Source organism: Perissodus microlepis, chromosome 9 (genome assembly GCF_051167445.1).
Source record: "Perissodus microlepis isolate ML-2025 ecotype Zambia chromosome 9, ASM5116744v1, whole genome shotgun sequence".
Lineage (NCBI taxonomy): Eukaryota > Metazoa > Chordata > Actinopteri > Cichliformes > Cichlidae > Perissodus > Perissodus microlepis.
The window spans coordinates 26,607,752-26,635,326 of NC_140469.1; the positions used below are offsets into that span (position 1 = coordinate 26,607,752).

Consider the following 27,575-nt stretch of genomic DNA (forward strand, 5'->3'; position numbering starts at 1 on the left):
ACCCAAACTGAAACAAAAGCTTCTTGGGCAGGCTGTTTTTAGCAGCAGCCCATATTATTTGTCAGGTAATTCAATTAGGTGGTTCAGAGGCCTAGTTCATTGACTCCCATTAGCAGAGGTGAAGTCTACCAACTACCAAAGACAGAATAAACAGGAACATAGGAACATGATGCGTTGGTGGTCACGCTCACTGGTTGGTGAAGTCACGCTATAAATAAATCAAAATCCATTAGCAAGTGAACGAGTGAGCATCACCAGGATTGGATGACCAATTTTTAATTTGATGATTCAAATTGATGAATCAGGTTGATGATTCAAAACATAGTGCCCTTTGTAGAGAAACTATCTGTAGAGGCCAGAAACATGTTTTCATATCAGGCTATAAAGATGTTTTTGAAAGCTGCAGCTTTTTGCACATCTGTGCTAACTTGGTCAGTGTCTCTGCTTGTCCCACAAAAGCTCTGGACAAATGCAATCTAAAGTCATGCTATGGCTACAACAGCAAAGCAAAAAGAATGCTTATCAACATTTCTACCACATTAACAAGTAGATATGTCTGCTGCTGCACAATTAAAATTGTCCCAAACCTCTGCTCTGTGCATGTCTCAGTGCAGCAAGATGATTGGCTTTCATATTTCTCAGCTTGGGTGTTGATTGACTCTTTGTGGTCTGGGACATTTGCCCATAGATTTTGATTCATTATTATCTGAATACCATGTCTCCCCTTAAACGTTGCTGGTCATTCGCATGGTTTTCAATCTCCTAATGACTGCTCTCAGCATGATAATGCACCATGTCACAAAGCCAAAAAAGTAATTTGAACCTGGTTTCATTAACATGACAATGAGATTATTGGGCTTAAGTGGCATCCACTGTAATGATGCACAGATTGCACATATGTCCGCAGGCACAGTGGTTAATCTGCATAAAAATTAACATCCTGAAAAACAGAGGATGGTTTGTGAGTTGGATCATTAATGAGGAAAATATTAATTATGATTTCTAAAAAAACGTTTTTCATTTTTCATCAGGCATAAACTAACTAGACTGTCATTCTGCTAGCTTGCACAATTTAAAATTTAAAAACAGTGTACAGTTGCCCTAACATCATATCATACTAACATATTGGATATCCAAATGAGAAATAACAGTAATGTGTGTTCAGGTGGGGGACTCTAAATTAGAGAAACTAATTAGTTGTGGTGTGTGGTGTGAGGATGATTTATGCATGCATGTGGATTAGGATGACACTGGAGTGGATCCACTCCTCTCAAGCCCCCCAGGCATCAGCAGATCACCTTTTGGATGTAGCAGAATGCACATTTACTGTCGACTTTATTTGGTACACCTTGCTAGCGATGGGTTTGAACTCTTTTTGTCTTCATGACTTGCGTAATTCTTCATGCACAGATTCAACGAGATGCTGGGATTTTTCCAGCATTAATTTTTGTGTGCACAGGACAGAGATCAGTATAAAATGAGACCAGGTAGATGAAAATTGGTATCCAGAAACAGGTGTCATTATTATTTTTTTAATAAAAAGCCACAAGACTGTGCTGGTTGTCAAAAGTAGAACAGGAAAGTTGATCATCAAGGTTTTACGTTCATTCCAGGACACCATCCTTTGGCTGTTTCACCTCAGTCTGTGTCAACTGACCTTTAATTTGCCTCTCTGTTTTTAGGCGTGGTCCGTGTGTCCCTGGCAGACATGGACCGCGAGACCAGAGAAAACTACACTGTGGTCATCCAGGCCAAGGACATGGGCGGGCAGCTGGGGGGGCTAGCCGGCACCACTACTGTCAACATCACGCTCAGCGACATCAACGACAACCCGCCCATGTTTGACCAAAGTAAGCAACCCTCTGCAGATGTTTTTCTTAGTTTTATTGATTTTCTACCTGAACCCATATCAGCCTCGAGGAGGAGCAACATGTACTTTGTCTCAGCAGCTATGAAACAGCAGCATGTGATATACTGCAGGAAAACTTCGAAAAGAAAAAGAAAAAGCCTCTGAGTATATACAAACTGCGCAGCTTTGAGCTATGACTCCCTGAGGTAATGAGGGCTGAAACAAAGCATTACTTTAAATGTCAGAAGATATTCTTCCAGTGAGCTGATTTGTCCAACCAGCAGTCCACAAATTAGCTCTTAATTTTTGTCAGACAAATGACTGAACTAAAAGGAAAAACAAACAACCATTTAACTTCTACTGCAGTAAACACTTTTTTTAATCTTAATAAGAAGTCCTCTTTTCAAAGTTAAGTCTGGGAGTCTCTGGAGAAAGCTCAGATGTCGTTCTTTAGGAAGACCTTATCATGCCGTTTTGTATATTTTTATGGTTCAGCATAGTATTACGCAGAAAAAAATACTATTTTATTATTTTTGGTAAGAAGAAGGATTAAGTCTCGATTTTGAGCTAGTTGGTGTTTTTGCTTTCTGGAAGCTTGGCCTTAAAATGGTGCTGACTTTACACTGAACTCTGCGTTGTGCATTGTAGTACAGCCTGAGCGTGCTGCAGCTGAGACAGGCCAGGAACCCAAACTCAGAGCCCTGAAATGGCCCTGAGATCACTGTTTAGTTTCAGGGTTGACACCTCACTCGTGGTGTGCTTTGTGTATTTTTAAAACTGCCCCCAATAAGAACTGTGCAAAACTATTCATCTCTACATCTATCCACTTCATTTCTCTGGAGAACCCAAGCCATTAGCCCCTCTGTCCACTTCTAGCCACCAATCCCCAGTCGTTTACCCTCTGGCCTCCTTCCTCCCTCCCTCTTCTCCTGCTTCCCAGCCACCAGACGCCCCATGCTGTCTCTTTCAATATACCAATTTCTACTTCTCTCATTAGGTCAGGGGTTTGTCTAGCTGTCTGCGGTCATCTCGGCTTGGCCGACCGGTGGCTTCGCTCTTAGACAAAGAAAACACCCAGCACCCACTTCCTCCTCCATCACCAGTCCCCAAACCAATTAACGCCATCACTCCGATGGAACTTTGATCGGTTGTGAAGAGCTTCAGGGATTCCCCTCCGACAAACACAATGTGCAAGCGTTTCGCTTTAAGGCTGCGGGGAGCTCCACAAATTGGGCAGCTGTCACCTCTTCTTTGAGGTTAAACTGTAGATGAAATTCAAGCCGACCCATGAGACAGTAGATAACCCAATTGTGAGGCGTTTATGGAGCCATTTATTTCATCCGGCTTGAGATGTGGTTTGGAGACAAGAGGAGCCGAAGAGGTTTGGCTCCCTCTAGAGGACTGAAAAGTGAACCAGTTTGATTACACTCATGTTAATCTGTGTCTTCAGGGCTGTACCAGATGAGCATTCCTGAGTTGGCTCCTGTGGGGTCGGTGGTGGGACGCATCTGGGCGAAGGACAGGGACATTGGGGTCAATGCTGAGATGAAGTACAGCATCATCGATGGGGATGGAAGGGACACCTTTGACATCAGCACCGACCCTACGAACCTCTTTGGCATCATCACAGTGAAAAAGGTACAGACTAAAGATCTGTGATAGAGATAAAGATGATATTATGATATAGATATTAACTATCCAATTTCTGTTTCTTTTTTTTTAAAAAGAAACAGTCCATTTTTTATCATTTACAAAAGGCTGAAAGCCTTCTTTGTCCTACACTCAAAAGTCCCTTCAGGAATCTATCAATTTAATTTCACCTTGAGTGAGGGAAAGATCACATTCTTTTTGCAGCATCTCTTCGGTAAATTCAGCACTGAAATAAATGCTTAATATTTATTTTTTATTTTGAGCTGGACAGTTCCTAGCAGATAGGCCCAGCGTTTGCTGATTTTACCATGAAATACCAGCAGTTTAACCTTTTAATCTCAATCAACCTCTTAACCCCAGAGTTCATTTTTAAAAGTTTAAAATCTTTTTGTGTGTTACCCCATCAGCCGCTAAACTTTGAGATCAAGCCAAGCTACACTCTAAAGGTGGAGGGAGCCAACACCCACTTGGATCCGGCCTTTCGCCACCGCGGGCCCTTCAAGGACGTCACCATCGTGCACGTGAGCATAGAGGACGTGGACGAGCCCCCGCTGTTCGACTCGCCGGCGTACTACGTCGAGCTGCCAGAGGACGCAGAGATCGGGACTATGGTGAAGACCGTGTCAGCGAGGGATCCGGATGCTGCCAACAACACTGTGAGGTGAGGATGACAAATAAACCACTCCAGATTTTGTGTGCTTCAGTAGTTTTGCAGTTTTACTGCAAACATGCTTACTGTGCAAGAGTTTAGTCTACATTTTAAGCATTTAAATAGGTCAATAAATACCCTTGATACGACAAAAAAACCCTCAAAGGCAAAGTTTTTATTTTTTGTGATAATGCTCCAGTTATGTGCTTCCTATGGTTTGATTTAGCAGAATTTCTGTGCAGATGTGTGGCAGAAACAGTCTGCTGAAAGTCCTCTTTGTTGTTTCTACTGGCGTCAGATTTTATGCACCAACACTATAATATATGTAGATACAAGATGCTTGATATAAGGTGTGGCCTTATCTGGATGTGATGCTAGCAGTCACTGTCTAAACATGGACTGCACAATCTGTATCTGAGGATTTTATCTCCATTCTTGGATAAGTGTAGCCTTCAGTGGGTGCAAAGGTCACTGGTTGAGCCTGATGAAGGCATCAACCCAACATGTTCAGAGACACAGGGACTAAATGGTGGCTAGAGAAGTCTGTATATGGCACAAGCTTAGGTTGGAATGGCTCATCTCGGCAGCTCAGATTCCACCAGAAACAATCAGATCAGGTATGGTGCTCTCATGGATATTCATGCCAACATCCTGCATGCCAACAGCCCAGCCTCGATCAGCTTCTGAGACCACTGGCTTCAGAAGGCAGTAAACTGAACCAATTCTGAGATGCATCAATGAGTTAATTTGTGTTCGGCAAACAAATTACCCATCCCGCCATTGACTAAAACCAGTCAACTGGAACCAAGAAAGACTCACAGAATGTGTTTGGGTTCTCTCAGAGATTAAACTTATGAGAGGTGAATTTAAAACAGAGGTTGAAAAAAATTCTCACCCTTCACCTTTAAATATGGATATTTTTTAAGCAACTCTTCTATAAGCTTGGAAACTTATAAACCAAAATGTATTTAAAATATGTAGGTAATTTTCATTGATTTCATCACAATTTTACCAGCGTTGTCGATTCAGTAATTTAATAATGTAATAACTGCAGTCTATCTGGAGCATCATATTTAGTTAAATCTGCATTTTCATTAGTTTAAAGTAAAATAAGAGTAAAGTAACCTGTTTACCAGCAGGGGGCAGCATCACAACACAACTCACAGCTGGCTGCAGCTGCAGGCTGATATGACTGAGCTCCCATTTATCCACATGTATGTTCAGAGCAGGACAGCTGACACGAGATAGAGGACTAATCTGTGTAACAACCAAAGACCACGCAGAAGTAGAGACGCTGACGACGTATGTCATTTATTTCAGTCTGGTTTGTGCTCAGGTAGAACAGATGTTGCGTGGTGTGTTGATCGTCCAGACTGCACCTTTCATAAACTAATTAGACATAAAGCCTTTTAATTAGGCTATTAATCATCTGAAGGAATGAGCGACTGCGGGGGTGACTGAGTGCTTCACACAAGCTGCACCTCGTCCCAGCTTTCCCCTTTTTCAACCTCGATCAGGGTGAAAAGTAAAGGAAGACGATGTAGATGACTCCTGTGTGTGCTTGCTGCTCACTTCATCCGTCTGCACGGACACTCAGCAGTTTAATCCGAGTGCTGTGTCAGGGTTTTCGTCCTCTTTCACTCATAGATATTGACTTCTATTGTTTTCCCCTTCACTGACAGGTAACACGTCATGCAACTCACCTGTATAACAGTACTGCAAGTCTTAAGTCATCCCCCATTTCTTCATATTTTGCTAGTGAGATGAGGCAAAATGGGTGATTTATTTAAACTAGAGATGGCACGATACCACTTTTTTATGTCCGATACCGATACCGATATCATAAATTTGGATATCTGCCGATACCGATATGAATCCGATATAGTGTGTTTTTAATCAATAAAACTTATTTTTTAATATCTTGCTGCTTTTTGTATAAGTTCATACTCAAGTTAAAAAACAAAACAAAACACTAAAGCTATTCTGTTATATCTGTATGCAAAAAATACACTGCACCCAAAATATTTCATAGTTCAGCAAAACTGATCAATCTAATAAACTTAAACCTGCACCATCCTCCCTATTCTGGTATTTCAAAGAGTAAGCAACCTAACTAATAGGGCTCTAAAACTCCCAGCAAAAAAAAAAAACAAAAAATAGATTCAACATCTTTCTTCAACAGAACTGCAGACTGCACAGATCGTCCCTTCCCAAAGGAAAAAGTAGTATAGCTTACTAGGGTATATTAGACTTAACAGTTACTATATACAGTAATGGACTTCGATACATTTTACATCAGATTAAAACTTTGGGTGTAAGATTCAGATAATTATTTATTAAAAGCTAGACATTTTAAATGAGAATAAGAAAGAAAAGTATGTCTTTGTGCCCCCTTTTCCCTGTTCATGCCCTATCGGCCCCCCTGGCTAAACTTTGCTAGACCCGCCCCTGCACAGTTACCAGCCGTCAGCTGCGTAGAAAAAGATCCTGGTGTAGAAAGTAATATTAAATAAATTCTAACAACAGCTTATCAAGCTTAAACGTGCTGATGTTGTTCAGCCGCTGGTTTCCTCTTTCTGGCATGAAGTGGGCCAAAAACAAAGAAGAGAGACGGACTTGCGACAGAAAAGCCGATCAGCTGATCATTGATCAGTTTCACGATTTAAGTAGCAGCAGGAGAGAGAGAGAGGCAGTCGCTCCATATATCGGTTGTTAAGCTTAACGCGGGAATGCTTTACAAACATTCAGAGATGAACTTACACACTTGCTTTACTTCTCTCTGGGATCACTTCCTCGGAGATGAAATGCGGGATTGCTAGCAAGGCTACAAATACACACAGCCGCTCTATCACGTGACACATACTGCTGCAACGTGCTACGGTTATGAGCCGAGTTACGCCATGTAGCAAGTTTTGTGAGGTTCTTTTCTGATATTTAATGGATCGGATTACATTTTTTATTTCCCTCCGATATCCGATCCAGTAATTTACGTCAGTATCGGACCGATACCGATACGTAATATCAGATCGGTCCATCTCTAATTTAAACATGTGAAAATGTACATGGACATACATGTGCATACCTGCAACACATACAAAACAAAACACAGAAAATATTTACAGAAACAGTTTTGAGGATTCTAATGAGCTTGAAAGTCGATTTCTGGTAGGAGCACCTTTATTTTTCAACACAGCCTGAACTCTCTTAGGAAAGCTTCCTTATCATTTATTTAAGTAGTCTTTAGGAACAATTCTCCAACCTTCTTGAAGGAAAAGCTCATCTTTGGATGTTAGCTACCTTCAGATGACCCCACTCTTCTTCTGTAATTTGGAGGTCCGAGCTCTGAGGAGGACAATCTACGACTGATTGTGTTTTTCTACCCAGGTATGATTTACTGCACTGGCAGTGTGTTTGAAATCATTGTCATGCTGAAAGATTTAGCCATTACTGATGAGATACATTCCAGATGGTGTTACATGGTGGATAAAATTCTGACTGTACTTCTTTGTGTTCATAATTTGATCAATTTTGACAATTTCTCCTGTCTGTAAAGTGTGCCCAAACCACCGTGTTTTACAGATGGCTGTGAATGTGTATGAATGTTAGATAGAAAGCACTTAAGGACAGGAAAAGTGCCTGTATGAATAGGTGAATGTGGCAATGAGCCATTTCTTCTTTTGTCCTTCATTTTCACAAGGACACTGCCATGCTTAGATATATCAGGCTTTCAGCTAAAAGCTCTTCAAGAATCATCTTGTTGGTAGAAAAATTCTATTTGACGGTTTGACATCTTTCATACATTCAACTAAAGAAATGGGGAAATATGTTTTTGCAACAGGCTGATAGTGAAAAAGTGGCTAAGGAGACCATTTAAAATTGGTTCTTTGCTAAGTGCTCTGTTATGTGTAGATGCAACACTGGTTCATCCCTTCAGTTAGATGCCTTTTTATCCTTGAATGACTCATAGGTCAGGATTATATATGGTATATATGGTTTTAAAATATTCTTACAAGGACTGGACTGAAAATAAGTGAAAAAGCAGCCAATGTCCAAAGAAAAGCCTGGAGAACTATTGTTCAGGACACATTAAAAAATACTCTCTTGGCCTAGAGAATGTGTTTTATTTTTGTTTTTTTTAATGAACCTCATAGCAGAAAATGGATTTTTTTTCTCCCTCCATTTTCCCTAAAAACAGCCCTTTTGTTTGCTGTTTGAAGACTGAGGCTTCTTAAAATCACAAGATGCAGCCGACATGTACACATTCATCAATGAGGTTACTGTGTACTGCTGCGACTGAAGGGGCTGCGGTATTCTGGAAGTTCTTAGAACAAGTTCAAATGCATCATTCTTTACTGACTCACTGTTATAAAAGCCTGCTATTTATTGACAGTAAAAGCTGTTTTTCTTATTATGGCCTAGTAATGAGGACAAGGAGACTTCTCTCACATGTCTGTCTATGATCAGTAAAAGCTGAGCTTGTTCACTTGAAGTTCTGAAGCTGTTGAAGAAGCTTGTCTCCAAAGAAAAGAACAGAACAAACAGTCCATCTTCTTTTTAATCAGCTTCTTTTTAACACTTCAAAACAGGAAAGCACAGGTGTTACTAAAGACATTAACGATGGATGCATTCTGTTCACAGCAACCATAGTGTGAGCCATTGCTCTCACCTTTGTTTGTTTGTTGTGATGAGAAGATGCAGATCAATTTGTGAAACTTCACAATCATTGGTTAATGATTTGTGTTCAACTCTAACACTGGATAATCCTCCTTAATGACTTTTAAAGTAAGAATTTGAAAATGAGCTCGATGTTTTATTTTATACTGACACAAGTGGCCGAGTTTATAAAGTAATCCTCGTTTACTGATGTGACAGAGAGACTAGCAAAAGTAACTCTAAGACTTTTTTTTTTTTTTTTGCTATGGGAGATCTATAGGTAGCCATCCAAGGTTTTGATGATTAATAAAAAACCCAATCACGACCATCAGCAGAAAACTGATTTCTAATATCTGGAAGCAACAGGATTCAGAGCAGCTGAAGTTGCAGTCTGAAAATGTCGTGTCACTAAAATCTTCGGAGCTGGACGAGCATCAGTGAGAGATTTTCAAAAAGCGAGTTTTGGCAATGGGAGCTGCAGATAACTGAGGAATCAGCTGTTGCAGCAACAGCAACATCAGATGGCAGAAAACAACAAGCAGCAGGTGACCTTCAGTGTCTCTGTCTGCCTCATCTGTCATCTCTCCGTCCTTTCTGCGCTGCAGCGTGACTGGCAGATACATCCGTATGCACTCACCTCACACTTTTTCACCTGCTTTTTCACACACACTGCCCCCTCCTCAGGACTGTGGACCAGTGATATTAATAGAGATCCTTCAGGGAGATCCTCGCCAGCGGCAGACATGCCAATCACGACCGTTTCCTGTCGGCAGTCAGTCAAAAACGCGCACAGCGAGCAAGTCTGCAAGCACAGTCTGCTGCCAATGCCTCAGTGTGCCAGCAACAGACTTTTATTAAACATTTGATATCTGCATCTGGTGATGATCACAACAGCATGTGTGTTAATTAGTCATTTAAAGGCAAAAATATTTCTTCCTTCAGTATGTTGCCTGTGTCAGTATGTTGTGATGCATTTAATGCGCTTCTACGAGACAAATAAAACTGGTCATATTTATTAAAAGAGAAGACTTAACCAGGGCAAGTTCAGACTAAAATATCAGGATTTGCAGCAGTGAAAAACAAAGCATATGACAGGTTACATGAGGAGGAACTGTGGCACTACACGATGAAGTTATGAGTGGGAGAGAAAGTGGTGCTAGACATGAATATGGACAACAAGAGAGTGATAAGATGTGCAGTACGAGTGACAGATGGGTTCAAGGTGGGGGTATTGTTTGACAGGTTGACAGATAAGGTCAGATAGAAGTCTACGGTGAAGACTCTGATGTTTGCAGATGACACTGATCTGTAGTGAAAGTAAGGAGTAGGTAGAAGAGAGCTGCCGAGGTGGAGGTATGGTCTGGAGAGAAGAGGAATGAATGTCAATGGAAGTAAGACTCAATGCATGTGTGTGAATGAGGGGGAGACAGATGTACAGTTAGTGAAGGTACCCGAGTTTAAATACGTCTGGTAAACAATCCAAAACAATGGACGATGCACAAAAGTGATGAAGGAGAGGCTGCTGGCAGGGCGGTGTGGGTGGAAATGAGTGTCAGGAGTGATTTCTGACCAAAGGTTAGCAGCAAGAGTGAAACAAGCAGATAGAAGGTCGAGCTGGAGGTGGCAGAGCTGAAGATGCTAAAACTTTTATTTGGAGGATGTTGAAGATGGAGCTACCAGACAGGAGGAAAAGAAGAAGGCCTCGAAGGAGGTTCATGGATGCAGTGAAGGAGAAGATGTGTTATATCTGCGTGAATGCATTGCTCTCAGATCAAATTATAAAAGTTCAAAATAGCACAAAAGTGGGTTTTTCATAAGCTATTATTGATCATCTGTGCATGCTAGTCTTGCCTCAGCATATGAGAGATTTTCTGCTCAATAAGTGCTGTCTAGTATTCACTGGTCCAATATAACCGCAGAAGAAAATCTTACGTCACTGACGCTCTGTTATACCATCATTTTAACGTTCCTTTAAGGAATTTAACAGAATACAGTTTACTTTCCTTTTTTTCCTTATGTTTGGAAAAAATGAAAGTGCAACAACATGCAAGTTATCATCAGATCACAGATTTACACACATATGCTTGTTTCCTGGTTGAAACACACATTGGCGGCTCTTCCAGGTGAGAGGAGAGCATGGCAGTGACAGGTGAGCTCCATCTCTGTGTGAATAAACTGGTTTCTGCTCCGCAGCCTGGAAGAGGATGCGCTCTTCATCCCTCTCCTCCTGTGTGTGTGAGTGTGGCCGGTTGTTGTTGTTGCTGCGTCTCTCTCAAAAGAGCGTTTCTGGAAAATGGCCCACGGTGGCAGGAAACGAGCCAGGGCGGCACTCTGCAGGTCTGCATGTCCCAACATGTTGGAAGTTTGGCAGAGGAGGCAGATACTCTGATTAAGTCTTATCTGGAGCCTCTTCTCATAGTTCCCTCAGAAGTTTCCAGCCTGACATCTTATCACACACATCCACGCGTGGGTCACGCACTGGATTATGTGTGCATGCATTACCCTATGAACCACTCAAAATTACACAAAGGTGCATTTTATTTATCATTGTTGTCATTATGTCATCATCTTGTGTCACCAGGTACTCCATCGACAGATCCAGTGACCCCGACAAGTACTTCTACATCGAGATCACCTCCGGGTCACTGATGACGGTACGCTCGCTAGACCGAGAGGAAGTCGGCTGGCACAACATCACCATCCTCGCCATGGAGATGAGTACGTCTTACACACATGCAAATAAAGACACATCTGGCTGTAACTGAGTTCTGCTTTTGCTGCTTTTATGCCATTACAGTGTAGTCTCTATTTAAAGACTGAGGAAACCACAAGTAGTTTTTGAACAGCATGTGCATCCATAGGTGGTATGGGAGCACTACGTGACACAGATTAGTGCTAACATTTAAAAAATATAGATATATGTAAATATAGTAATATAGAAATCAATCATGCATACAGTTATCATAACCTGTAAAACTGCAGCTCAAATTTAAATAACTGTTATATTGAATTTAAGGACTTAACAGCAGAAATCTGTGAGATTCATTCAGTGGCTTTATGCAGAAAACAGAAACAAACAGGTGGATGGAGTAAACTTGAATGAACGCAGACTGAGTGATTTTTTGAGAACAGCTCTTGCAGAGTTATGTAACGCTGAGCAGGAGATGCCCCGCAGAGCCGCACACAGCTGGTAGCCCCGAAAGTCACCTTCACCCCTCCTCCCTTTGCTTTGTTTGTCTGTTTGTGCCTTTGTTTGGTAGACACACCTTAAAGGAGATGGTAATTGAATTAATGACTAATTAAAGAACTTCCCGCATGGTGGCTAATTAAAGATGTGACGGAGACGGAAAGGGCACAGAGAGGAAGAGGGAAAAAATTTCAATGAACCGGAACAAAGCAAAGCTGACGATAAAAAACTTTCTCTCTACTTCACAGTTCTTATTTTCATCTTCATACTTGATGAGTAGCTTTTTGGATGTTGCTGTAAATTCAAGAGCAAAAATAACGAGGAACTCACATGAAATTGTAAATTTATAGTTGTAATATAAGTATTTTTAGACCTGTGGACATAAGATTACTGAGATTGAGCCATGTTTGTGAAAGGTATGTGTGTTATGATGTGTCAACAATTTTACATTAGCTTCTTAATGACAAAATTGTGTTACTTGTGTTAATGAAATTGAAAATTTATTTGGCTTATGTGAAGAAGTCCAAAAACTGCTAAATGTCCTGAATTAAACACAAAAAGCAGTCAGACACTAACAATACTAGTAATTAAAAAGGTGATTATGTGAGAACTGAAAGCATTAAGTGAAAAATTTTTTAAGAATTTTGACAATGTGTTTAGGATAGAGTCAACATTTTGCTACCAAAAGTGCTAATTAATTTGGAGATTGTGTCAGAACTTTAATTTGTTACACAGTGTAGTTCAATTTGAACTAAACTAATTCGTAGATTATTAATTTACCAATTCTTCAACTTCAGCAAAGTTGGAGCACGCTCACTGCAGTGAATATTAAAGCACAGTAGGACCACGCAGAGCTTTGGCCTCGAGAGCTAATCTCACACCTCTGATGGATGGATCATGTGATGAAACCTGAGAAAGTAGTTACTGTGCACTAATTGTGTTTTCACAGCTTATTACACAGCTGGTTAGGGTATGCAAATGGCAGGCTGTAATGGGGAATAACAGGACTGTAATCTGTGAGGATCCTGCTGAGCTCCTCCGTTAATCTTTTACAGCAAACATGCTGAACCTTAGGATTTCTCAGAGTCATTTATCTCCGTCCATCAGCCTCTGACCAGTTTGCGTTTCCCTGCAGATAACCCCACACAGATCGCAAGCGTGTCGGTGGCTGTGAGGGTCCTGGATGTGAATGATAATCCTCCGTCGCTGATGCACTACCTGGAGGCGTATGTGTGTGAAAATGCCAAAGCAGGGCAGGTACGGAGACACCAGTTTGCATCACAGTGTTTGGAATAAGTCCCTGTAAGTCATTAGTGATGATAAGATACTTGTATAATTTATATTCTGGTGCTCTTAGAGTAAAATCTGAGACACATTTTATACCACCCTTACCTGTACTCCAGAAAAACACATTTTTCTCCACTACATAACATCTGTTCGACTATTACTTCTACCATTTCTTGCTGAAAGTGAAATAAGCCATTAGCAGATTTTAAATATGACTTTCATGTCTGTAATCCAGCTGATCCAGACCGTGACAGCAGTAGATCCAGACGAGCCGCTTGGTGGGCAGCACTTCTACTACAGCTTGGCTCCAGAGGCCGTCAACAACCCTAACTTCACCCTGAAAGATAACCAAGGTACACGTTCACTCATGGTTCTGTGTCATGCACGAGTTTTCCATGCAGGCTAATTTGATTTCCAGTGGGTCGGACCAGTAAAATAAGATCGCTGTTTCTCCTTATCTATGGAAGAGCAGCATCCACAGTGTAAAATATGTAGTATGGAAGTATGCAGCCCAGCAGTAAATATTCATGGTTTTTACATTTTAATGCAGTCGTGGTAAAAAGCAAGTACAGCTTCCTTCTGTTTTAAGGTCTTACGAATCGGGACATAATTAAAAATCATCTGGTCCTTTGCAAGTCAAATTTTTTAAATTATTATTAAAAAACAACCTCAAATGAACTGCAGCATGTGTGTTTTGTTTTTTTTTTTTTTAAACAAAAACTACACTATAACACCGCTTTTTTTTCGGCCAGTCTGTTGTAGAGTTGCTGCTGTGTTTGGGATCATTGTCCTGTTGCATGATTCAGTTTCGATGAAACAGACATATGGCCTCAAAACTGGCTCTAGAATACTTGGAAGTGGAGACAGATACTCTGGAGTTCATGGTCAACTCAACTACTGTAAGGTGGCCAGGTCCTGCGCCTGTGCCAAATCATCACCCCTTCACCACTTGGTATGGGGCGTTAGTGCTGGCATGCTGTGATTGGTACTTGCTGTACATTATAGCCAAACATCTCCACTTTGGTCTTTTCTGTCCAGAGGACATTAATGCAGAATTCTTGTGGTTTGTTCAGATGCAACTTTGCAAACCTAAGCCATGCTGCCATGTTGTTTTTTAGAGAGAACAGGCCTATATCTGGCAACCCTGGCAAACTAACCATCTTCCGTCTTCTCCTAGTTGTAACAGAATTTTAACATTTAGCATGCTAACTGACACCTGTACAAATTGTTAAAAACCCAAGAGCTACATCTCAATTTCTTTAAGCATTGCACAGTCTGACCTTGGGTTGAGTTTGCTGGGATGTCAACTTCCACTTATGTAGAATCTCTCATTGCAGAATGACTTCAGATTGTTTGAAAAAGATTGTGTAACTTTTCCAGATTAATGTCCAGCGATAGTTGCTTCTATAAGATCATTGCAGATGTCTTTCCTCTTTGGGTATACTTAGTATTCACCACACATGCGTTTTGGCTTCATTTTTCCTAAATCAGTTATGCAAATATGAAGTGTCATGTGCTGTAGTTCATCTGAGTTTGTATTTATCAAATTTTAGAACTTGCTAAGGACTTTTAATTCCTTTCATTAAAACACACAATTCACATTCTTATGAATCTTCATGTTCTTGATATTGTTAAAGATGATTCTTCTCAAATATCTTCATTTACTTAATAAAAATATAATGAAGGATTCAGTGTTTCTCCGTTATAATTACATTCTAGGAGCGTGGGGAAGGGAATGCAAAGCAGAATTATATTTATAGTAATTTAGAACAATCAGATAATTTTGCTAACTTTTTCTCCCTCAGGCTAGACAGAAATATTGCACTAAAGGATGTTTTAACTACAGTAACAGCTGTAGAAACCGTGGGAGATGATCAAATATATGTGAGGCTATTAAAACTCTTTTTTCCTGCTATATATTGACAGTAAAGATCAGCGTCTTGAAATAAGCCTCCGTGAGTAATAGGTGTGATATTTCTGCATTTAGTAGCTTCAGTCGACATTTCCTGTTCACAGCTGTGCTCGTCTTCAATTCTCACCACCATCCCATGACTCCTCCGCGTGTTCAGTTACCCTGAACGCAGCACATACATGAAACCCTGCTGCTATCAGCTACCTCACACTAAGCATCTTATTGTTGTATTTCTGAACACTAACTTGATCTTTTTGTGACCTCTGTGTTCGCTTCCAGACAACACAGCGTGGATCCTGACACGCCGTGGCGGTTGGTCACAGCAAGACCAGACCGTCTTCTATTTGCCCATTTTCATCTCGGACAGTGAGCAGCCGGTTCAGAGTAGCACCAGCACGCTGACTATCCGTGTGTGTAGCTGCGACCAGGAGGGCAACGTCATGTCATGCAACGCTGAGGCCTACAGCCTGCCCGCCAGCCTCAGCAGGGGGGCTCTGATCGCCATCCTGGCCTGCATTTTCGTCTTGCTGGGTGAGCTGCTGTTACGATGATGTGCAAATAACCGTGTGAGCTAAAAGCTCACAAAGCCTAAGTTTAGGTGACATATATAAGTGCTGCTGCCCTACATGGTTTATTATTCTTACATATTAAAGGGAACGAACATTTGAGTTTTAATATAAAGAGAGTGCCAAAAACTGCAGTTCCTGTAATGGCCACTTGAGGCTGGTTCCATAAGACAAGAACCAATGCCCTTAGACTTCCATGCTAAAATGCCAAATTTTAAGCATATTTACAGTCTGCTACAAAACAAGATTTTATTATCTATAGTGAAATTTCTCTTTCATGACAATTATACTGGGGCAGGTTTACGGTTTATAGAAGAAACTATCCATCTCCATTTACAGTCTTACTTGTATATTTTCTAAAAGTAGAATAAGAATCCCTTTTATAAGAATCCTCTGGGTTGACATGGACAGCGTTAACAAAGCATGTTTTACACTGGGTGGACAAAACAGAGCTAATGCAGACAACCTGCACAAGCAACCGTCGCTTAGTTATGCTGTCTTTATGTTTATATGTCACAATGAATGCCTGTAGCTTGTGTTTTGTCACATTTGTCCTTGAGCCTGGGTCCGCTGGTGGTTTCTTTCTGTTAAAAGGGAGTTCTTCCTCCCCACAGTCATCAGATGCATATTGTAGGGTGTTTAACTTAAAACAATATAAAGCAATTCTGTCTTCAGCTGCCTTTTTGAACCTGTGTTTATATGAAAATATAACAAGCTGTGTGACAGTAGTGTGATTTTATTCAGAAAAGTCATAGTTAACATCAGCCGCTGTTTTCAGCTTAATGACCTAAACCTACCTGAAATTAAAGGACAAAGCACTGAGAATCTGTAGTAAAACCTTCCACTATACTTACCCTGAAGTGTCCTGTGTAACAAGTGAGATTTAAAGGGATACGGGTTAGGCATGTTTAATATTTGTGAATATTTATAAAATGTCGCTTTTGGTCTCCATTTTGTGGTTTTATCCTTGAGTCCTGCGATCGCTGTTTTAAAAAAGTAAATGCAAAAGAAAAACATTGGTCAAACAGTTGTCCCTGATTTGTCCAGTCATGCTCTGCACAAACTGTGAATGTCATGTTGGAAACCCAGCACGACGAGAACCTTTTTCTGCACCGAAATCTTCACGGTTTGTCTCATTTTGGATGCCTGCTTCATTGACAGGTCAAACGTGAAGTGCACAAATGCAGAAAGACATCATGCAGCTTCCGTAAACCGCTGGAATATGTGGCTGGAAAACATTTTCCAAGTCAGACCACATTTTAATCTCCTGTTGTAAGATGTGAAAGAACCAGCTGAGGGCGAGCCTCAGGGGTAGGAGCGGGCCGTGATTAAAATCACTGCCGCACTTTGTTTTACACCCTGACCTTTCAGCGAGTCGGTGTGCTACTTTAAATATTTGTGATACCCCCTCTGAAGAAGGTAATCAACCCTGAAGCTGAACTTAAAAAGCAAAGTGTGCAAAATATGCAGCCTGCCGAGAGATCTTAGATCACCCATGACGTGACACAACACAACAGCCGAAGGCTAAAAAGTCTGTTTGCAAAAAAGGAGGCATCTCCCAGTGTGACATCAGCATTGTAGGATTAAATATGGATTTCTTTTCTCACCCTCGCAGAAAGTCTAGCATTCATTAGCACCAGCTGCCCTGCAGCATCACACTTTCAGTTCCCCAGGGGACGATACGGACCCGCTTTATCTCTCCCTGCAGACCTGTAGCTGTGGGTAGGAGGGCTCAGCAGGTTGACTCGCTCTGCTGCTCTGACAGGCAGCAGTAAATTTTCTTAAAACATCCTTGCTCGCCTTCTTGTGAATTTAATTTTTTTCCTCGTAGATGCAGTAATTCTGGTTTTGATGGCACAAGCTTTTCTTCCTGAACACTGTTGATGCATTTGAGCTGAAGGGTTATGAAATAGTGTTTTCTAAAAATATCTTTGAGCTTTGTATCAGTTGGTAATGTTTTTATACTTGCTCCTATTCCCAGAGTTAGTTAATTATTCATAGATGTGAATAAGTAAGTTGAGTCCTTATTATAAAAGTTAAAAATCTATGCACTCCTTCAAATATTCCAAAGCCATCCAGCGGCCCCATTGGAGCCTTTCTGGACCCCCGGCCTTATGTTTGAAAACCCCGGTCTTGACCTTTTGCCATGAGTAGCTATAATAGACTGTATATAAAAGATGGGAGTAGCCACTATAACTTCAGTTGTTGGTATGGTTTGCAGCTGCAGAGTTTGAGGCTTGGTTTTACATTTTAACATTAAAACACCAAGAATATTAAAAATGAATAACCGTGTCTGTCACAGCATTTACTTAAAGCACTGATTCCTTATGGCCTCTATACTCATTATTTTTTTCCCTTTATAACAGTGATGATCCTGCTCATGCTTTCCCTGCGGACCCATCGTAAGAAGCCCTACCTGTGTGACGAAGAGGAGAACGTGCATGAGAACATCGTGCGCTATGACGATGAAGGCGGTGGCGAGGAAGACACCGAGGCCTTTGACATCGCCGCCATGTGGAACCCTCGTGAGGCGCACCATCTGGGCAAGATGAGACAGGACATGCTGCCGGAGATCGAAAGCCTGTCCCGATACGTCCCTCAGGCATGTGTCATGGGCGGCGGCAGCGGGGACAGCAATGTTCACGGATACGTGCTGGCGAAGCTCCTGGAAGCCGACATGGACCCGTGCGCCCCGCCTTACGACTCCCTGCAGACGTACGCTTACGAGGGGGAAGGCTCTGTCGCGGAGTCCCTCAGCTCGTTGCAATCTGGAACCTCAAACACCGACCATGAGTACGACTACCTGAATGACTGGGGGCCTCGCTTTAAAAAACTTGCTGAGATGTACGGCGTGCTGGAGACAAACAGTCCTCCACTGTGGTAGGACGACGGGGCCTTTTCCTTTACAAACGGACGTATAAAAAGATTTTTTTTTTTTTTTAAGAAAGAGACAGAAACAACCAAGAAGTGACAACAACAAAGCTGAGATGTGCTCATGGCCACATCCATGACTGTTAGAAATCAAAATCCTGCCGAAGCCTCTATTCTCCACAGCCTTGAAGGCCTGCAGCAGGTTTTAAATCTACCCCAGAGACGGGCTTCAGAGGCAGGCCGAATCTGGCAGCCTCTTGGGGGCCAAGCTGAGGAACGGCTTCAAAGCACACACCAACTTCAACTGCCTGACCCAGCCACAGGCAGAGCCCCTTCGATTCAAGACGCCGAGCAATTTATGCCAGAGATGAAAACAAGACAGCGGGACTAGCTTACTCTGAAAAAGCTGATCCACTGTCCTGGGCTTGAAGAATCAAAGCGAGGAGTCGTTGCTGCAGTCGTGTTTTTGTTCCATCCGTGGCAGGTCTTAATTTATTTCTTTGTTCCACTTGCTGTATTTATATGTTCTGCTAAGTTATTTGGGTCCTTCAAGCCGAGACTGTACTTTAAGCCTCTGCCATGCGAGGAAATCTTCAAAAGATCACGCATACGTTGTAACATACATGATGTAACTGCCTTTGTTTTCAATCCGTGTGAGAAGCTGCATCTCTAAATGTCACATGACGTGCTGCGGAGATGGCGATGTCGTAGTCCCATGTGGGGTTTCAGAGTTAATATGTTTACTGTATTATTGTTTTTGTACCATTTTTAAGCTCTTTGTATTGTAACTCCAAAACATAAAGCAGGTATCCATTCATTAGGATGAGAGGGAAGCATTTTATTAAAAAAATTAAATAAAATCTTGGATTTGTCTTAGTGGATGTTCAAATCTCATCTGAGACATGTGGCACAGCGGAAAGGACTACATGTGGACAAACGCCCGACCGAGTCGCCTTTCATTTTGGATCCACCGCCGTGCCAGCCGGAGTCTGGTGGCAACGAGGCTTGATCTGTCCTGTTAGAGATACCGTGTTGCTTTTCTGTCCCCACACAAATGTGGCTTAATCCTCCGATCCTGTGGACTACAGAGACATTGAGAACCTGCATCAAGTGCCAACTGTAAAAAGGACAAATGAAAGACATTTTAGAAGAAGGAAAAAATAAAAAAACGCAAATCACACACAAACACCAAAAGGATTTTCCAAACTGGGAGAGATGTGGAGGTAGATTTTGATAATTCAATTGGATGGAGTTTACTTGAAATCTATGTTGTGAGTCATGCTACAGTAAGTGGTATGTGAATGTAGATATATTTTGTATTCTTGGTAATAAAAAGTCAAAAATGGGTGTTGCCTGCCTTCTGGTCTTCATGTTTCTTTGTTTCTGTGCACTGAGGCTCAGTAGGTAATTCTGACTTGCATAATCTCCCATTATGCAGTGCAGAGTCCAATAAATGAAGAGTTGCATGACTAAAGGCAGAACGTTCTGTCTAGTCTCTGCACCCATCTCAGCAAGTCTGGTCTGGACTCTTCCATGTGCACATTTGAAAAGAAAACCTGTGGAACAAACAAACGTCAGCTAATCTTTCATGGGTCTCTAAAAAAACGGTGGAAGTATCCACCATGATGTCATTCACTGGTGTGTCAAGTCCCATTCTGAACATCTGACATCAACATCTTAGGTCTTTTAAAAGAGGGCGTATCAAATGAGGGCTGTCTTTTTCTCCTAAATATCCCACTTTTTTCACAAATTTGCCTGCGTCTCCCTTGGGAAATTGCCACTCTTCTCATTTTCTAGTCAGGTTCAAATTTTTTTTTTTTTTTTTTTTTTTTTTTTTGGGGGGGGGGGGGGGGGGGGGGTTCTGCATCCTCATACATTTTCAATGTTTTCCTTGTATATTTGTCAGTTTTTGCATCAAATGTCTTTGCTGCTTTCTTCTTGTTGTCATTTGCTTCCATCACTATAAAGTTGCCACATTTTTCTATCATAATTTGAAGGGTTTTTTCTCATAAAGTTGCAGTTTTTTTCCTCACATATTTTTCTCTTCCTTCAAAGTCACTTTTTTTTCCTCTCATAATTTGACATAAAGTTTTTTTTCTTGTAAATCCGTCACTCCATTGTCTAGCAATTTTCTGGTTTCTGGATTGAAACCATTAACCAAGTGGCTGGGTGGGGTCATTTAGGATTTAAGCTATATTTCTGTGTACTATACTATACAGTGGAATGAGGAAGACAACAAAAAGTTCCTCTCTGAGCATCTTTGTCAGTGTAATTTGGAATAATAAACTGCTTCTTTGGGCGGCGAGGAGCATTATGCAGTTCCCCGAAGTGTGACAGAAGTGTAAGTCCCTGAGAAGATAAAGCAGCTATTTAAAGTTGCAATCATATGCTAAATTGTCCTCTAAAGTGTTGCTGCAGATGATTCACTTTTCATTACAGTTTCTCTCAAAGTGCTTAATTTGCTTGACTTATTTTGTTTTGCAACGATAATGCTCGGCACTGATTAAAAGCTCATCCCACACACCGCCTGCTGTACCTGAGCCTCCAGCCTCAAAAATCGTTCCATCTGATTGCTCTCACTGTAACGTTTACATGAACGAATGGAATATTTGCCAATGGGAAATCAATCAATTATAAACAAGAGGCTCCACTTAATTGCTAATGTCAATCAAAATGAAGAGAAAGGAGGGGCAAAACTAAAGAGGAGGGGGAAAGATGAAGGGAAATCAAGAAGTGGACGTTGAGAGAAAGGAGAAAGTGATAATCTACACCTCAAGGTATTTTCCACTACTTTAAAATTTCCATTTGTGTTGTCAAAACAAATAACAGAAATAACTGAAATCAGTGGCTCTGGCTTACCTGCTGAGTGGCACTCAACAGTGAAATTGCACGGCAGATGAGCCTGCAATATTTCTCGGATTTAAATTTAAACTTGAATGAATTCATATCCTCTTCACACTGAGCAGAATGCTTCAATTACACAGCGGGGGTTTTCTCTAATTTGTCACTCTTTGTTTCAGCATTCAGCGCTCAACAAAGGGTTTCCAAATCTTTTGTTCTTTCCCTATCTTGCATCATATCTCTGCTTCAAAATAAGTGTTTTAAACTACCACGACAATCCAGTGTAGACTTTGAGGTAGTGGCTAAATAGCTGCCGCATACAGAAATAATTAGCAAGCATTGAAAGTGGATGAAAAAATGTAAACAACACCAAATCGAGGTTATAACTCTAATACGCCAAAGCTACTCAAGATTCAGATTTAATGACAGAAACAGACATTTTTGGCAAAAATAATAACAGATTATTAAGGGACTCCCCGAGGAGGGGTAAATTGACAGGAAAAATATTCAAAATTTTCTGTTTTGTTTTTTTTATTTGAGAAAAAGTGGCAAACATATAGAAATAAAGTAATAAATTTACTGTCTAGTAAAGCTAGCTACTCTATTACCACACAACTTGTCAAAATCCAATCACTTCTGGTGTCAAGAATTTAAGAAAACAATAACATCTTTCAGAGGTTAGGGGCTTTGTAAATTCTGGCATGTATTTTCAAAGACAAGAAGGACGCTCCATCACTTCTCACTATAAATATGCAGTCAAAAACATGTCTTCCAGTCTCTTTCCTCCTCAGTGCCCTCCTCTACACTTTGCCTTGTTCTGCAGCATAAATTAAACTAACAATCCCTCCAGCCTCTCCCATTCACAGGCCGCCTCCTCCTTCCCCATTTGCCCCACTGCCAACCTCTCCCAAGGCCATTTCCAGGCCGAAGCCATGCCAGCCGAAAGACACTGAGGGGGTAATTTGTCTTAAGCTCCATTGCTCTTTCTAACAGACGACGGAGCTCAAACGGTGGAAGATAATAAGACGGCTTCCAGCTCTAATCCTGCCGAGGGTAAACTGCAGCAGACCCACTGAATCATCCCCTATTGCAAAGTTTAAAAAAACCCACCACATACACACACACAGACACACACAAACACACACTACGCTCTGCTGGAAATTAAGGGGCGGAAAGAAAGGCAAACTCCAGGCCCCTGGAGAGAAAAGCAGGTCCGACCCATTTGACATGTAGAATCAGAGAGTGAAACATATACAGACCCAATCGCTGCCGGGCTGCCTCCCTCTGATCCCCTTATCTCTGCATCTCCACCTCCTTTATTCTCCCACAAGTTCAACTCTTAATCTTTCTTTCACTCAAAAGCCCTACATGTTTTCCATTACCTTTTTTTCTCCCCCCCTTTCTACATCTTTGTCTCCCTTCCTCAGCCCAGCGATGGGTTATTTCCACTTTATCTCTTTAAGCTGCAGCAGAACATGAGCTTTTGCTGTCAGGGTGTTTTGCTCCTGAGCGGCACATCATCGCCGTCTCAGAGGTTTAGAGGAACTTCACACTCAGCTGAGGATGCTTGCACATAGTTTTACTTTCAAGCAACAACCTGCTGATTCCTCGTAGCTTTTATTTTTCTAGCTGTTTTTCTCACATTAAGTTTGTGGAGTTTATTGGCCATTACCACAGGGCCTGCTCCCACCCTTCACATAGACAGCTACATTAACTTTAACATTCAGCATGTTGCTGGTGAACCATGCAGGACTAAATCACGTGCTAAATAAGTATGGTTTGGGGAACCAAATGTTTCTCACCCTATGATGGCAAACAGTGAGGTAAATGTGAACTAAACCCTGCTGCTGGCCTGGGGCTTGCACCAAATAGGGTGAACGTACTTCAACATATTCAGGATATATTTATCCAGCTTCATTTATCCTATCAGCCGAAATCAGGCTGAGCATAAAGATCGTTACCCCAACGCTCATCAATCTAGCTACCCGTATGTTTACATGAAAAAGTAGCCACAGGAGCAGCTGACCAACTGGAAACATCTAGCAAACATTTAATACAACATAATATAAGTAAAAGCAACACAGCTGCTGCAGTCTGAATGTCTTTGAGGAGAATAGTATTAAGTGCTGTTTAAATATGTGTGACCTTTAAGCACTTGTCAGTTAAGACTGGAAACAAAGCTACTATATCAATAAAGTTGAGACTATTTGAAGCCAAACAAGAAATCTATCCACCTACATTGGCAGCAGGCTAAAGCACAGTATTCCAGGCGTTCTTCTCCCAGCAATCCTTTCTAGTTCCTTGTGGGAGGTCCTGAGGTGTTCACAGGTCAGATGAGATATGCATACATATAATTTCTCCAGCGCATTCTGGGTCTACTTCAGGGATTCCTCGGAGCTGAGTATCCCTGCAAAACCTCGGAAGGGAGACAAGTGCTGCTTAGACTTCCTGTCATTTTCCCAGATCTCATAACCATGGATGAGGGTTGGAATGTCGATGGATTTCACCTTTCAGATCATCTCTCATTTTAGCATGACAGTCTGTTACAATGCCTGCATTAGTGCTTCAGTTTTGTTCACTGGTCTAAGACATACTCCACCTAAAATTCCAAGACCCTCAACCCAGAGGAAGCATGCCACTGTTTTCCAGCAGAGAAAACTGAAGGTTCTGGCCATTCCACAATCAGCTGCACTGTTCCAATGAATACTGAAGGGCGATGAAGCCAATAGAACCATATCATCTTCAAAAAAATCATGGATGCTAATTTGAAGTTCCCAAAGCAGAGACCCTCCTCATCCTGGCTACAGCTTGAGATCCTGTCCATGAAAAACAGGATAGTGGAGACAGGGGAAATCATGGTGGAGTCCAGCACCCACCCAGATACACGATACTGCCCTCACTTTAGTTATTTAAGGGTCTGACGGCCTTGCAGCAATGTGATCCCACAGTTCCCAGTTACAAATCCTCTCCACTGAACTTGGATTCAAGTGTTGGAACAATCGACCAGAAAAGGGTTTTTCCTAATCAATATCCTCCGATCTTTTAAGACATCTTGGTCTGGAGAAGTAAGCTTTGGTAGGAAGTGAAACACCTTAGTAATACTGAGTTACCTCAATAACGCAAAGCCTGCTTCATATTACAGGCCACCGGAGAATGTTTCTAAGTATTTTTGAATTTTAGAAAGTCTAGCCATACAACACCACTTTGAATACTCATTACATTAAAAGACACATTTTTAAAATAAGAATTTGTCTTTTGCTGGATGCTAGACTAAAGCCATTATTGATTGAAATATCAGTCTGATAACACGAGCAGCTTTTTTAAGACCAGCTCAAAGTGAAACCCCAAATTGTGTCCTGATTTGAGGAACATTAGGTTAGAGCAGCCAGACACTGTGGGAGCTGTTACAGAGTCGCCGATAGCAATGCCAGAAAATAATGCCAAATAATCTCAGGAGCTCCTCTCGTTGACGTAACCTCGAGAGAAGCACTGGGCCACAGCCAGTGAGAGCAGCAGGCTATACGAAACACAGATTTTACATGCATTTTCATTAATATTGTAAGACAAATAGTCACCAGTGCAACTTCTTTGTAGCTAAAAGATCCATTAAGGGAATTGGGCACTTGACTATGAAGCCATCCATGGACCATTTTCCTAACCATTTATCCAACACGGGGTCACGAGGGCCTGGAATCAATCTCAACTGTCACTGGGCAAGAGATGAGTATGCCCTTTAACAAGCCATTAAATGTACAAGTGCGTCATACAAATATTTGCCGAATAAATTGTTATGTGTCAGGTAAAATCCCTCAGCCTTACAAACATGGTTGAGATGTCTAGTTCAGTGACTGGAATTAGTGGTGATTAGATCTAATAGTTAGCTAATAGCTCCAGCTCCGTGTGTCTGCAAGCTCTCACATTTTGCAAAATGTTTACCTTCATAGCAGACCAGTAACTTTAAGCCAAAATAGGGTGTAAATGTACTTTTTTTATGCTGTTAGGATAGACATTTTCACATGGGAGTGTATAGGGATTAGCTCACTTCTGGAAGCAGCCTTAAGTGGCTATTAGAGAAACTTCACACTTGGCTGCAGACACTCGCACTAGCTTTACTTTCAAGCAACAATCTGCTTGATTCCTCTCAGCCTTGTTTTTTGTTCCTCTGGGTGTTTTTCTCCCATTAGATTTTTGGTGTTTATTAGCCATTATTGCAGAGCCACCTCAAATCCTCCACGTAGACAGCTGGCGTCACAACATAAACATCTAACAGGTTGCTGCTGAATTATTTAGGATTGGATTGCATTTTAGCCACTTGACAAACAAGCCTGAGTTTAGGAACTGAAATATGTTATCTTTCAAGTCAAAATCCTCACTTTTTGATACTTATTAGATGAACTGCAGTTTTTGGCTTTTTTTTTTTTTTTCCCCTGACAAGCATGTCTTTGAACCATGGGAGGAAACCCACACAGAAGGGAACCAACCAAACAGAAGGTCTGTATCCAGAACCTTTGAGCTGTGAGGCAAAGGGACTACCTACCACACCACTGTGCTCTCTGAAGGCAGATACAAAGAAAACTAAACTTGAGACTTTCTGGGCTTTGTTGTTGCAGAAATAAAAGAATCTGAGGCCTCTTGGTGTGCCTGAAAATTGCAGTCAATATCAAAGTGCATATTGGATTAATCTGCAGTTCACATCAGCGAACTTCAGTTCACATTAGTTTCAGTTTGCTGCTCAAGGCCAATTTCTCCTACATTTATTACTTTTAATGATCAGAAGAAAGCGCTGCTCTCACAAAACCTCAGTGTACAGGATCCATTCTCAGCTTAGAATAAAATCTCTCTATGACAGTTTAGGACATGGGTCATGACTGGTTGTGCTGATCTAATAGACCTATCGCTAAATTATTTCTGCATAGAACATGAAGTGAATATTAAAGAGAAGATTTCAGAACTCTATCAGCTGCTATGCTGGAAACTTACTGACATTTATTGTTGTCTAAATTTAAAACAAAAGCAATATTAATATTTTAATCACTGTAAAAATATTTCACAACATTTTTTTTCTGTTGATATCTGAATTAAGACCAGTTAATCTGTGTAAGAACATCATCAGCACACTCACATCTGCACTTTGACATCCTGCAAAAAGTTCCTGGACTAAAAGTGAAACCACTGGAGAAAATTCATGACCCTTTACGCTACTGAATAAGAATAAAAGTGGTACTAAATTATAGTAATCTCAGACACTTATGGCCAATTCATATTTTCTATCTTTGTCAATGTGACGTCAGCTTTCTTAAGTGCCCATGTCTGCATGCAGTCCAGAGTTAGTCACAATGAAGACAGCCTTCGCATTCGGTGAAGTGGGTGAGCATGGGCCAGAATCATAAAACTGGACGTTGTATCCATGCTCGACATGCACATCAAGGTGTTTTTGGACAGTATGAAGCAAATTTGGTGCTAAACTGTTTTCTTTATGATAGTTCACGTCATCCAGCCAAACAAAGAATCTCTTCAAGTCACCATTGTCAAGTAACAGCTGTGTGCAGGCAGCAAAAGGACCCAAGGTGCAGACTTCGGAGACAAAATGTGAACTCAAAACAGCTTTAATGCTAAACTCAAAAGGGTAACAAAACTAGAAATACAAAATAAGCTTACGCAGACAGACCACACAGCAAGATGAGGGTAGATCACGACACGGACACAGAGAAACACAGGGCTTTAATACACAGAGGGAGCAATCAGGGAATGGGTAACAGGAGGGAAACACAGCTGGGGCAAATCAGGCCTAACGAGACAAGGGGAAGCAAAACCAGATACATTAACATCAGACATGGACCTTCAAAATAAAACAGGAAACATAACACAGACTGAACTAAAGACACAGACTTACATGCAGGCACTGCAACAGAGGGAACAAAGACATGGGACCAGGGCAGACAGACACTGACTGGACACGTGGATATAGCAACGAAGGATTACACAGAGACATAAACCATAAGACATAACTCTAACGAAGAAACCAAAGAATAGAAATGATAAATAATACATAAACTCAAAACCCTGGGTCAACAACCCAGGCATCCTAACAACCATTGTGATTTATATTG

At 41.3% G+C, this 27,575-nt stretch overlaps 1 protein-coding gene and 1 long non-coding RNA gene across 4 annotated transcripts in view; one reads left to right on the top strand and one right to left on the bottom strand.

The window, feature by feature from the left end:
* The window catches only part of LOC146380607 (cadherin-20-like), a 99,891-nt gene extending 79,922 nt beyond the window's left edge, over positions 1-19,969 (top strand). For all 3 annotated transcript variants that reach the window (XM_084939802.1, XM_084939803.1, XM_084939804.1), the window contains 8 exons: positions 1,683-1,850; positions 3,300-3,487; positions 3,907-4,160; positions 11,383-11,519; positions 13,124-13,245; positions 13,511-13,628; positions 15,467-15,718; positions 18,120-19,969. In XM_084939802.1, the coding sequence (XP_084795928.1) occupies positions 1,683-1,850; positions 3,300-3,487; positions 3,907-4,160; positions 11,383-11,519; positions 13,124-13,245; positions 13,511-13,628; positions 15,467-15,718; positions 18,120-18,637 (1,757 nt within the window). In that variant the 3' untranslated portion in view covers positions 18,638-19,969. The remainder of the gene's footprint in view (positions 1-1,682; positions 1,851-3,299; positions 3,488-3,906; positions 4,161-11,382; positions 11,520-13,123; positions 13,246-13,510; positions 13,629-15,466; positions 15,719-18,119) is intronic.
* On the bottom strand, positions 19,628-27,155 carry LOC146380608 (uncharacterized). Its single transcript, XR_014801327.1, has 3 exons — positions 27,124-27,155; positions 19,982-20,180; positions 19,628-19,741 (listed from the first exon to the last, which is right to left on the bottom strand). It is a non-coding gene; the product is annotated as an uncharacterized LOC146380608 (long non-coding RNA).
* Positions 27,156-27,575: the final 420 nt, after the last annotated feature.